The following is a 12,473-nucleotide window of genomic DNA, read 5'->3' on the forward strand; positions in this document are numbered from 1 at the left end:
TGTCTGATGGGCTGCTACGTGAGGAGCCGTCTCTTCTTTCGTATCGCAGTTGATTGTTCTCTTGAGATAAGATTTGGTAAACCGTCTTTACTTTCCCTCTGGGTGATTATTCGTAATTACTCTCAACTCACGAGATGATGTAGTCGTGTCGAAGTTGAAGCGAGACTGTGGCAATGGAATCAATGACTGCCGGCTACGTCAGGTGATTGATCGGCCTCGCAGGTGCCTGGCGCACGCAAACATTGCATGCAGCGGGGAAGGGGAGCTGCCGATCAGATTCCGGCAGCTCCAGAGCTCCAAGCCATTGCCCGATGCGGAGGGTAAGAATTGCAGACCTGGCGGCAAGCTCTTTGTCCAAGTGGATGATGAATGGCTTATGACGTAGCTGGTCGCATTGTAGACGCCTCCGGCGATGAGCTACCCTGAACCGCCGGTTTTCAGCGGAGGGTTTGACACACCGGAGACACACTAGGCATTGAGAACAGGTTGTCTCCAAGGTAGGACCAGGGAAAACAACTAGGTAGAAGGTTTCGTTGTTTTGATGGAGTTGTGAGTTCTCAGGTTCTATTTATGGTTGCCAGCGTCATTGTTGGTTCTGGGCCTGGAGCTTGGCATCTGATTGACTGGTTGGGTATGTCATGTGTAGATCACAGCTACTTATATAGTACTCTGGCTGCTTGTGTCGTAGGAACTTGCTGTTTGATGATCATCCTATCATGGATTCAGAGAAATCAACATGACCGGCAGAAACAAATAAAGATCCACGGCTAAAATTGCATCACCCAGGCTGCGAGAGCACCTTAAGCCTTGGCAGCAGCACTGAACGGACAGCCCAATGAGATCCTCTTCTTCACCTCCTGCTCCATCACCTTGCCCTCCTCTACTCCCTTTCCAACGAACCTCTCCGGGCCCAAATCCTCAGGGAGGAACCCCTCAGGCTTGATCTCTGCACCACCGTCGCCAGGGAGCAGTCCGCCAGCCAACCGGGTGAAAAGTGCTTCCGGGTTCCAGCGGGACCAGAACGTCGAGGCCACGTACCAAGGCTCCTTCATGTAATGGTAGGCGCTGATACGTCCTGTTTGCTCGTCTGGCTGAGAGATATAGAGGCAGGGCGTAAACCGAGGGAGGCAAAGATACCGAACTGTAAGCTTTCTGGCGAGCAAGAGACTATAAGTCAAGACTGTGATGCCCAAACCAGGCTCTGGGAAGCTATCAAGTTGTTAGCACATGTTGACTTGATAACTGGTTTGTTAGGGAAATCTTACCCAAATGCCCGCCTCAGTCTGGGTCCCATGAGGACGCAAGCTGCCGGGTAGCCGAGGGGACGAGCAACCTTTGCATGAGATTGCAGCAACATATTCATCAAGAGATGGCCCAACTCATTAATCTCCTTCGAGGGGCGTAGATGCTCGTCCTCATATATTTCTCCCCATTGAGAAACATCCTCAAAGAACTCCAGGCCGTCCACCCACGTGTCCTTCTTGAGCACAGTTTTGTAGTCAATTTCCATCATGTCGGCGACATACTTCCACATGGTACCCAAAGCTGCGACCTCCATATCGGTGAGTTCGCGCCATTCATAAAGTTTGAGGAACCGAACCGGCTCGGCCATGGATGCGTAAAGAACGTAGAGCAGGTCTTCTTGGAGAATCTTGCCTGCCTTGATGTATGGGGCGTGCAGGTAGTTCATCCGTGCTACAGCCTTGTGAAGTCCAGGCGAGGCTGGAGAGTAAGACGCGAAACTATAAGAATTAGCACTGAAGTTAAGAGTAGTGGGAGTGAGCATTACCAGCAGTATACAACCTCGGTGTCCGCATATCTAATGGAGTTAGTCAGGATACGATAAGCTCAGTGACGGATTTCGCTGTACCTCTTCGGGGCTTTCTCCCATATATTCAGATCACTGACAGCATAAAGTAGCTTCGCAACTGGCTGAACAGCATATGTCTACTCGGGGTCAACAGTGCACAACTACCTCGGCATTAGGTTGAGCATACCTCAAACAGAGCTAGCCGAACCGAAAGGTCATAGAATAGCGGGAATTCGAAATTCGCAATATTCCTCACAATCTGATGGGCTTCTTCGTTTGTCATTCGACCCAGAGATTTACGGTCATGGAAGCCAAGTCGAGATTGGAGGGCGTTGATCCGTCGAAATCGAAAAATTGAGCAGAGGGCGGCATAACCAAGGAATGCCCCTACAAGCACTGAACCAGACCACGAGGATGGCTGTACACTGAGAAGGGAAGCCGGCATATTGCTGGATAATGCTGAAAAATTGGAGAGATGCTCCACGATCGAAACTTGTGCGTCCATAGTGGCGCTCACGATAACACTCGAGCAAGTAGCTAGTCGTTGTCGGAGATGGATAAAAGAGCAGACTCGAGGGAGGGCAATGGCGGTTGAAGCGATATATGAGAGACCAATGGCTTTTCCTTATGTCATCTCTGGCGTTTGACACAAGTCAAAAAGAAACCATACCTCCGAGGCGTATGATCTTTATGTGCCACAGGGTCAGCCTCCCTGGCGCCCTAGCACAGCGAACAGGGATAGAGGTCATCGGGGAAGACTTGCGCCAACTAGCCCTCGACCAATGAACGACACGTAGATGGCGAGCACTCGGAGGTAACTGCATCCTACACGATGCAACTTGGTCTACAGCCCCGGCACTTGGTGGAGAATCACGGTGGAAATCAGAGTCTTACCAACGGGCCAGATATGCACGCTGATCTTGATGAGTGAGGCCTTGGAGGCGGCCTAGTCTGAGACGGAAGATTCCGGTCAGTGAGACGCTATTGAGGGTCTCATGAGCCTCCTACACGGCCGCCTTGCAGCCACGTCAAGAGCTAGGACTTTAGCTGGCCATTGTGCAAGCCCGCCATGAGGTTCTAGATGTCCCGGCTGTGCAAGCTCCACAACGGGAAAGAGGCCCGGTGTGGAGGGGATCTGGAGGCGGGGGCGTATCAAGGGGTCAAATGTCGGTCGGATCATTGAGAATCCGAAGAAAACGCGCTAAGCCTCATTTACACAAGTTGTCTGTCCGCGATCACGGCCATAGTTGGATGCGCTCCTGGAGTTTTCAAGAGCTCAAAGCAGCTTCAACCTCAGCCATTTTCAACTCCTAGCACATGTGAGATCGCCTTGGCATAGTTGTCGCCACAACTCTTGCAAAGGTCCCATCGCCATCATGGTCGGCAAAGTCAGCGAGAGGGTTCTCCTACGGGAAGGTATGGTTTGTTGCTTGCCTGGGCAATCCGGCTGCGCTCAAGACACCTTGCTGACGAGCTTTTCTAGGATTGGAGAGGACCGACAATGGCATGAAATTGACAACATGGCCTGATGTCACCCCCATCAACCAAAAGAACTATTACACGTACATCAATCCCTTTTCAAGGCGCATCAAATCGATACTAACACTTAGCTAGTGATTACATGAAGCGCGATGACCAAGTTCTCGCCCTCCGTCTCCAGAGCGATGCGACACGCGACCGACTAGTCCAGAGTGCCCGAGACCGCGACCGCGCCCTATCCAAGACCGCTAATGGCGAGCTGCCTCTCCCCGTCGCAGACTTGGCTGAAGAGGATGGTGCCACAACGCCCTCCACCGGCATGGACCCCTCGAGGGTCATTGTGATTCACCCCGGCAGCCAAAACCTTCGGATAGGCTTTGCCAGCGACGCGCTCCCCAGGACGATCCCCATGACCTTGGCGACCAAGTTCCCCCAGACCGAGTCCGAGATGTACGAAGCCCTTCCGCGACGGCAATTTGAGGCCAAGACCACAGACCAGCAGTACGGCGAGGAGTGGGCCAAGAAGTACCAAAAGATGTGCAATGATCTAAAGATCGACATGCGAGCGAACAAGCGCAAGGTTCTCCCCAATTCCAAGGAGCTTGTGCAGACCTTTAACCGTCGCACGGAACCCGAGCTCATCCAGAAGCACAATGACCCCCTTGAGATCGAATGGACCGATATCGACACATTGGAGGACCCCGAGTCACTGGCGTCATGCTTCATCGGAAACCAGGCCCAGCGCGTTCCTGACGACTCGAATCCCAAGTTTAAGCTGTGGTGGCCGATCCAGCATGGTTCATGGAACGAGGACGGGTACACAAGCCAGGAACATCTCTACGATGATTTCGAGACTCTACTCGACAAGGCTTTGAGACAAGAGCTCGGACTCAAGACTAACAGCGAGTGGCAACAGTGTAGTTGCGTATTTGTCATTCCCGACCTCTACGACAAGCGATACGTCGAGCAAGTGCTGCGATCCTGCATGACCTGGTTCGAGTTTAGTAGGATATGCTTCGTCCAGGAGAGTATGGCTGCGACCTTTGGTGCTGGATACACACAGGCTTGTGTGGTCGATGTGGGAGCTCAGAAGACATCGGTAACGTGTGTGGAAGATGGTCTTTGCATCGAGGACTCAAGAATCAACCTCAAGTACGGAGGATACGACATTACCGACACATTCGTCAAGATGATGCTCTATGACAACTTTCCCTACCAGGACATGAATCTGCGACGGCGATATGACTTCCTCCTTGCCGAGGAGCTCAAGATCAAGCACTGCACCATGTCCCAGGCCGACATCTCTGTCCAACTCTTCCAGTTCCACGTTCGGGCGCCCAACCAGCCAACCCGGAAATACCAGTTCAAGACCTACGATGAGGTCATCCTTGCCCCAATGGGTGTATACGATCCGGCCATCTTTGACAACAGCACGAAGCTGAGAGGCCGACGGAAATTGGTGGACCGGTCATACAACGCTTACGATGTCGACATCCCCGATGACCCCTCGTCGGCCGCCCAGCTAGCGATCTTGGCGCTTGTCCAGCCATCGATTACCTCAAACGCCAATGGCTTCACCCAGTCACAACTTGATGTGTCGACCCCCAGCAAGGAGAAGGCGCAGTTCAACTTCCTTGGCAAGGATGGTGTCGGAAGCGGAACCCTATGGGTTCACACGCCGGCTCACCTGCGCCCGAGGGAGCCAGCACACCTGTCCCCCCTGCTTTTGTCTTTTCTGGCAAGGACAAGGAGGGCGCGAATGGAGGCAGCCCGGCTCCTAACGGCACCCGGGCTGCGGGAACGCCCATCCCTGGACAGAACGCTCAACCACCGGCGGGCATGTTTGTCGATGCCGCCGCTCGAACCGCCAAGTCCATGGCTGCGGAACGGGATGCTGTGCTACCTGTGGCGCCTCTCGATATTGCCATTCTTACGAGTATCCAGAACGCCGCCAAGGGTGACGAAAAGAAGCTACGAGACCTGCTGGGAAGTATCATGGTCATTGGAGGTGGCGCCAAGATCCCTCACTTCACGGTTGTTCTGGAGGAGAAGATCAAGGCTCGACGACCAGACCTTTATGATAGAATCCTGGTGAGTCGAAGCGCAAGAGACATGGACGAGCAGGTGGTTACGTGGAAGGGTGCCAGTGTCTTTGCGAAGCTGTCAACCAACGACTCGTGGATCACACCCTTTGAGTTTGAGCGTCTGGGCGCAAGGACTCTTCACCACAAGGTGCTTTGGGCATGGTAGGTAAGCGGCGACAGAAGGCAAGCAGTGGGGTAGTTCATGGGTTTTCTTGGAGTTGGGGCAAGGATATGGAGTCTGGATCAATTTGCATCAGTTAATGATCATCATTAAGGGTTGATGTAGCGGTAGAGAAGAAAGCAGTAGATGTATTGTCTATTGCTCTCTGTAGTATTCTTAGGTCAAGCCATGATTCTAGACCAATCGACGAGATCATGGTGTAACTATTTTTACCGACAGCCTGTCACTTCGATTTCATAGGCGCCAAACAACGTAACTACAAGCTTAAACCAACAACAGCAACATGTCAGCCATTTGCTACAAACAATCGTCCGTCTTTTACATGATGATCCTCTCAACTGCGATATCGGGCAGGGCGCAAGGAGGTGTTGAGCTTATGTAATGGCCCCGTCATTCCCCCCATCCCCCGACATCCGATCCGAGCTTCATAGCTCCATCCCAGCTTCTTCCATCTAATCTTATCATCCTGACTATTGAGCTGGAACATCAAATACGTCAACACTCGTCCATCTACGCGATTTTCATTGCTTCGGCCTCGCGATGTGATACTGCTTCTCTTCCCCTCTTTTGATGTTCTTTCATTCACTATTCTTGACATAAACTACAAATCTCCGAGGCTCCGAGTATCCGAGATCGCATCCGCCCCACCATGCCATCCCTCCTTCGATATCTCCCGTTTGCGCCCTCGACGACGCCGCTCCAGGCGCTGACGTACCTCCTCGGCATCTCGCTCTTCTCCATCTCGTTTCTCGTCTTCTTGAACAGCTCCGTATCGTTTGTTATTACCGACTTGATTGGGCAGAAGGAGGGCGTTGGCGATGTCGTCGGAACGCTTGGTTTCGCCGACGAGCTCGTTGCGCTCGTCGCTTGCCCAGGATGGGGTCTCGTGTCGGATCGCCTGGGTGTGAGATGGGTCGCCGTTATAGGATATGCCATCATTGGCATGTCCCTGGCACTGTTCGTTCAGGCGCGCGCCATATATCCGCAACTATTGCTGGCGCGCGTCCTGTTCGCGGTTGGCGCTTCGGCAGCGTGAGTTTGAAACATCCCCTGACAGCCATTGGCGAGATGCTGACCTTTGTAGGGCTACTATGGTGACTGCGATTCTACCCTCCCTGACGGACGATAGCACTAGCGACGAAGACGATGCCAATGCGAGGTTCAAGGCACTTCGAACAGCTCGCAACAGCGTTGCTTTCTCTGTTGAATCCGAAGCAACGATTACACAGGATCGATATACACACTCCGTCTCTGAGAATGGCTCGACAGACTCAAACGACAAGGCTGGAAGACCATCGAAGCTGGCAGGGTTCGTGGGACTCTTCACTGGATGCGGTGCCCTGGTGGCACTAGTCCTGTTCCTCCCTCTGCCCGTGCGGTTCGGTGCGATCGACGACGTGACACCGGCCGATGCAGTTTCTTACAGTTTCTATGTCGTCTCTGTGGTCGCCTTTGCCGTAGCCATCTTTGTCGCTATTGGCTTGCGCAATATCAAGGGCGAAGAAGGCAAGGGTTGGAGTGTGCTTCTCGGACTGAAGAAGGATCATGACTCTGACAGTCATGAACGACGAGTGAGTCTGCCGACCCCTTTCAAATTCACTTGCTAATATTGCTAGAAACTGGTGCCCTATCTCCATCTTATGAAGGACTCGGTCTTTCTCGGATTTACTGACTCGAGGATCGCCCTTGGATATCTGGGCGGTTTCGTAGCCAGAGCTTCAAGTGTTGCAATCTCCCTTTTCATTCCTCTTTTTGTAAACACCTTCTTCATCAACAATGGATTCTGCAAGGGCGATCCCCACGACTCATCCCCTGAGCTCAAGGAGGAATGCAGAGCTGCCTATGTGCTCTCGTCTATCTTGACAGGCGTGGCTCAGCTTATGGGTCTCATCTGCGCTCCTATCTTTGGATACGTTGCCAGTCGCACTGGTCGTATCAACTCCCCCATCGTCGTCTCGACTATCTGTGGTATCGTCGGCTACATCATCCTCCCTCAACTATCTAGCCCAGAGATCAAGAACGTCGACGGCCGAGGTGGCAGCCCTGCCATCTTCCTCGTGGTCTCTCTCCTTGGCATCAGCCAGATCGGCGCCATCGTTTGTAGTCTCGGCTCTCTCGGCCGTGGTGTCCTCGCTGTCGAACTACCCAGGACCGCACGTCATGAACCGCTACTGCAGCCGGACGAGCACGAGTCGACCGATGATGAGAGCGAGCCGCTCATGACTATCTCGACGGATCAGGAAGCGGCTTCGCGTATCCGCCTCAAGGGCTCTATCGCTGGCGTCTACTCGCTGTGCGGTGGCGTTGCTATCTTGCTGTTGACAAAGCTGGGTGGACTCTTGTTTGATCGACTATCCAACGGCGCCCCCTTTTACATGATGGCCATCTTTAACGCTGTGCTTCTGGCGGCGACACTGGGGATGGATGCCTCTCGCGCGTTTGCGCGGCGTTTTTAAAGTTCTATTTGCTTCTTGATCTGGTTTATAGTCTATGAGGAATGAAAAGCGTCTTTACCTCTCTCCTACTCATCTTGTTACATTAGGGCTATATCATGGGTCGCATATCATTAGGGTTTCACATTGGAAGGCTTGTAGATGGAGCAAATGTTTGTTTTTATTCATACTGCCTACTACTGACTCACCGCTGAAACTATCTGAGCTTACTCAAATTGTGTCTTGGTGGTTCGCATCGCTCAGGGGGTGCTCACCTACTCACTCTTACCTTGAGGACTCACGTCGCCCAGGGGTAACTCGGCAACTGGGGCGCACTCACTCGCCTTGACTCTTTACTTTGTCATCAGTCGCTCTCCGTCAATTACCGTCCAGACACGGTTGTCGTTAGACACGACCCTGTGAGGCTTCCCCACGGGCGCAGGCTCCTTGTACTGGATGGGGTTTTCGTCGCGGGACCAGTCTGGGTTGGACCGCCTCTCTTCTCTGCCCCCTTTCAAAAACAGTGCTGGTTGTTTCGCGTACCACTCCCTCTTCGCCCTTCTGCCCTCGGGGAGCTTGCTCCAGATGCGCTCCTTGACAACAGTGATCTTGCCCGCAAGACGGGAGATGGGGACGAAGAGGTCGTCGTTAAGATGGCGGCGGTAGAAGCGGATGCAGGGAGAGGTACTACAGAGGTCGTTTTCGCCCATGGTAACAGAAGTGCGTGTGGTGTGTCCTAGTTTCTTGTTTGCGTTGTGCTTGTAGGTCAGCTGTTCGGATTTGAGTTGTTTCTGAGTTGAGTGTTGAGAGAGAGAAGAATGGGAGAAGATTGTGGGAACCCCCTGAATAACTATATAGTTTTTGAGATTTGATGTTCTGACGATCTTGAGAAAGGATTCGAAGAGTGACTAGAAGCGTCAGAGGCTACTAGACGTTCACCTAGAAACTGAACATTACGGGAGAGACGAAGAGGATAGGAGAAATGGCCTGAACATACTGAACAGAGCGATTTCTCACGGTGAATTCATTGTTGTGTATAGAAGCTTGATGGGTATATCGAGGAGTTATTCGAAGCGACAGAAGCTAGTAGACATTCAATATGGAACTGGACATATAGGGTTGAGCTGTGTGAGACAGGTGAAGAAGGCTTGGACAGGCTGAACAAGGCGGTTTCTCGCCATAAGTTCATTTCTATTCGTAATAGATAGAAACTTGGCGAGGAGCTGAAAAGCTCTTTGAAGCTCCAGGGGTTAAGGGGCATTCACCGTGGATAGATAGAACTAAACAGAGAGGAGAGATATGATGAAGTTGGGTGAAGGGGGCCTGAACATACTGAACAAGGGTTTTTTCTTTGAGAATTCACTTAGACTTGATATTTGTAGGATATCCAATATATATTTTACTGTTCAGGGGCTGACTCCACCAAGTTCTAATAGTCTGGCCAGAGGAAGGAAGAGTATATAACATCTCAACTACAGGACGATGTATCTCGAGTTTGTTTGCGTGATGAGACTCGAGACTCGTAATGCGTATCCACCAAACACTCTTCTTTTATGCGTTGTTGAAAGTGAGACATTCAAGTCGAGTCGAGGCATGCTCAACACTACAAAAGGGGGTTCGGGCTCAGGGGCTAGAGGTAGCCCGTAACCTTCCAGAATGACGGGGAATTTCCATGCACAAGCAATTATGATATTCACCATGGTATTACCCACTAGCATCAACTCGATCAATTCACTAGACATGTTTGAGGTGAATGTCGAGCGGGTTCAACAACACAAAGATCATGACATGTCAAAAGGGGCTGACAAGAAATCACGCATCGATGGCACTCTGGGATATCTGATTTCACTTTATTTCACTCAAAGACTCCCCGGAATCACACTACCGTGAAGCGCATTTCAACTGAATTTTGTACGGAAAACCTTTGAGAAGACCTAGAGGGAGAAAACTTCTGGATGCCAGCCGAGCTGGTGACAAGGTATCGGGCCCCAGCGGGACAAGCCAGCGAGGCACGACATCCGGCCACTGAACCAATGGTCAACTTTTTCAACCTTTCAAACAACGAATATCATCACCCTCTCGGTTTGTCCACGGTGAGACAGAAAAGAGGAGGGGTGGACATGGCGTTGACCCAATGTGCGTATTTGACATGCAAGGGGGTTTATGAGAGCAGAGCTGGCTCTCTTATGCGAGTGCTGGCAATCTAGTTGCCGCCGAGGCTGGGGAAAGCCGACTGGTCGCTGGTGTTGATGGGAGCGCTACCCTCACGGCCACCGCGACCACCGCGGAAGTTGCCTCCACGGCCACGGTCAGAGCCACCACGCTCACCACCACGGCCTCCACGACCGCCACGGCCGCCGCGGCCACCTCGGGTGCGCTCAGGCTCGACGAAGCGGGGGTCGAAGTCGATGGTCTGCTTGACCTTGCGCTCGCGCTGGCGCTGGGCCTTGCCGCCGGTGCCGGCAAAGTACTCCTCCTCCTCGTTCTCGAGGGGCTTGGCGTTGGCCCACTTCTTGTCGAGCTTGCTGCCCTCGTTGGCAGAGCGGACATTGAGGTCAGCGTCGAGAGCGGCCTTCTTCTCGGCCTGCTGGGCAAGGTAGTCGGTGTAAGAGACCTGCTTCTCGGCCTCCTCGGCAGCGGCGTCCTCAGCGGCGGCATCCTCGGCGAGAGCATCCTTCTGCTCGGTCTGGGCAATGGCATCGCCGGCCTGCTCGTCCTTAAGCTCAGCAGTACCCTCGGTGGCACCCCAAGACTGGGCAGCCTGCTTGTCGGAGCCACTATACACTGTTAGCATCTCATCTCAGGCCAATAAGCCAAGATTTAAAGGGAGCATACCCATGGGCACCAGAGCGGGTGGGGTGTCGGTCATCGCGGTCGCGGGGGTGTCTAGCGCCACGGCCTGCAGAAAGTATGTGAGCTTGTTTTCATGTGAATTGGCAGATGAGCCTCTGCATTACTTACCACCACGGACACGGGCACCAGCACCGCCTCGGGGGCCAGATCGGGGGGTCTCCTCAGTGGATCGGCCGTGGTTTCTATCGCTGCCAGCACCACGATCCCGGAAGGCTGTCGTTCGAATGTCAGTACAATGATAATCCGGGCGAAAGGACCAGGTGCAACTGACCACCCTCGTTGCCGCCAGGACCTCGGCGGTTGCCTCCAGCACCACCGGCTCTCACGGGAGCCTGGGGTTCGACATTGCGCTTAGTAGTGCGAGGGTTGGTCTTGTCGACAGTCTTGACAGGGACGACGGGCTTCTCCTCGCCATCGCTGTCGTTGCCTGGATAGGAGCCGCTAGGTCAGCACGAGTAATTGGGAGATGGGCGTTGGGCAGCGTCGGAACGAGTCGACCGAGCGACGTTGGGATTTGACGCGGGAGGAGGGGGGGTTTCCAAATCGTACCGAGGTAGGCAAAAGGGTTCTAAAAATCAGGTTAGCATGCTTGAAGATTTAGCCGGCAATTGATGAGGCCGCGGGCGATGTGATTGTCTTGGAAACGGTGGGAGGGGCAGTCGGCGTCGCGTTAGGTTAGGGCAAACAACCTGACGGGCGATGACGAAGGACGGGAATGAGGGGCTGTATTTTGGGTCGACGGCGAGGGCACACGGCGGAGGGCGCTCGACGGCGGGAAGATGAGGCAGAAGATGTCGAGAAGAGGATGAGTAGACGCTCGTAGAGCAGCGTTGATGAGAAGCCGTACAGCTTGAAGCAAATGCGAGCTTGCTGAGGGCATCCAAAGCCACCGTCAGGCAGAGAAGCCGTGGGCGCCTATTCCCCTCTCTCACTCACACACTCAGGGCGCAGAAAAAAGCAGGGCAGGTGCAGCAGCACAATGAAAGCGCAGAGCAGCACACCAAGAGAACAATAGCAAGAGCAGGTTCGAGAGATAATGGAAATGAATACACACCTTTGTGACAACCGACATCTTTGTCGTCGCCTGGGCTTATCGCCTTCCGTCCGGGGCGTAAATCAGAATCTTGAGGGCGACGAGGAAGTTGATTTACGGTCGCATGACCTTGTAAGAGGGAGGAGCTGTTGCCGGAGAGGGAGGGGCGGGAAAGATTTGTCTGGTGTTGATTTTTTGGTGGTGGAACTAAACTGGTGGTGAAGCCCGCGCGCGGTTCAAAGAAAATCCCGGCCCTCTTTTTTTCAAACAATTTTTTTTATTCCACCCACTACTTTTACTATTATTGCCCTCCCTTCTTGTTTCTCGTCTTCCTACTCCTCCTCTATTCCAAGCAAATCACTGGCTGCTTCGCTTCCTTGGGCTCCCCAGAGTGGGACGCTGGAGTGAAACTCTGACGCACGCTAGAGAGGCCTGCCTCGCTTAACAAATTGTTGCAATATTTTTGTGGAGGTTTTGGCAGCTTCTGTTAGGGCATGGACGACGGGACCGACGCATGCGGAACAAGCTGCCCTGTGCTCCCGCCACTCCAGCCCAAATCCCCCGCAATTGGAGATCAGCTATTTCGTATGAAGCTCTCGTA

At 53.1% G+C, this 12,473-nt stretch overlaps 5 protein-coding genes across 5 annotated transcripts; 2 read left to right on the forward strand and 3 right to left on the reverse strand.

Moving 5' to 3' along the window:
* Positions 1-800: 800 nt before the first annotated feature.
* On the reverse strand, positions 801-2,255 carry MRS44_003381 (uncharacterized protein; the record flags this gene model as incomplete). Its single annotated transcript, XM_046280819.2, has 5 exons — positions 801-1,209; positions 1,266-1,742; positions 1,790-1,819; positions 1,871-1,947; positions 1,998-2,255. The coding sequence occupies 5 exons, from the start codon at positions 2,253-2,255 to the stop codon at positions 801-803; spliced, it is 1,251 nt and encodes a 416-aa protein (XP_046137495.2).
* A 931-nt stretch (positions 2,256-3,186) lies between these two features.
* MRS44_003382 (uncharacterized protein) lies at positions 3,187-5,539 on the forward strand (the record flags this gene model as incomplete). The annotated part of the gene is made up of 4 exons (XM_065623190.1): positions 3,187-3,226; positions 3,294-3,372; positions 3,425-4,937; positions 4,988-5,539. The coding sequence occupies 4 exons, from the start codon at positions 3,187-3,189 to the stop codon at positions 5,537-5,539; spliced, it is 2,184 nt and encodes a 727-aa protein (XP_065479262.1).
* Positions 5,540-6,203: 664 nt separating this feature from the next.
* MRS44_003383 (uncharacterized protein) lies at positions 6,204-8,010 on the forward strand (the record flags this gene model as incomplete). Its single annotated transcript, XM_065623191.1, has 3 exons — positions 6,204-6,586; positions 6,639-7,125; positions 7,171-8,010. 3 exons carry the CDS (start codon positions 6,204-6,206, stop codon positions 8,008-8,010), a joined length of 1,710 nt encoding a protein of 569 aa, XP_065479263.1.
* Positions 8,011-8,339: 329 nt separating this feature from the next.
* MRS44_003384 (uncharacterized protein) lies at positions 8,340-8,696 on the reverse strand (the record flags this gene model as incomplete). Its single annotated transcript, XM_065623192.1, has 1 exon — positions 8,340-8,696. One exon carries the CDS (start codon positions 8,694-8,696, stop codon positions 8,340-8,342), a length of 357 nt encoding a protein of 118 aa, XP_065479264.1.
* Positions 8,697-10,189: 1,493 nt separating this feature from the next.
* MRS44_003385 (uncharacterized protein) lies at positions 10,190-11,911 on the reverse strand (the record flags this gene model as incomplete). The annotated part of the gene is made up of 7 exons (XM_065623193.1): positions 10,190-10,763; positions 10,822-10,885; positions 10,948-11,052; positions 11,111-11,280; positions 11,389-11,407; positions 11,544-11,754; positions 11,894-11,911. 7 exons carry the CDS (start codon positions 11,909-11,911, stop codon positions 10,190-10,192), a joined length of 1,161 nt encoding a protein of 386 aa, XP_065479265.1.
* Between the last annotated feature and the right edge of the window lie 562 nt (positions 11,912-12,473).

This window comes from Fusarium solani (genome assembly GCF_023522795.1).
Source record: "Fusarium solani strain SB1 chromosome Unknown bctg00000001, whole genome shotgun sequence".
Lineage (NCBI taxonomy): Eukaryota > Fungi > Ascomycota > Sordariomycetes > Hypocreales > Nectriaceae > Fusarium > Fusarium solani.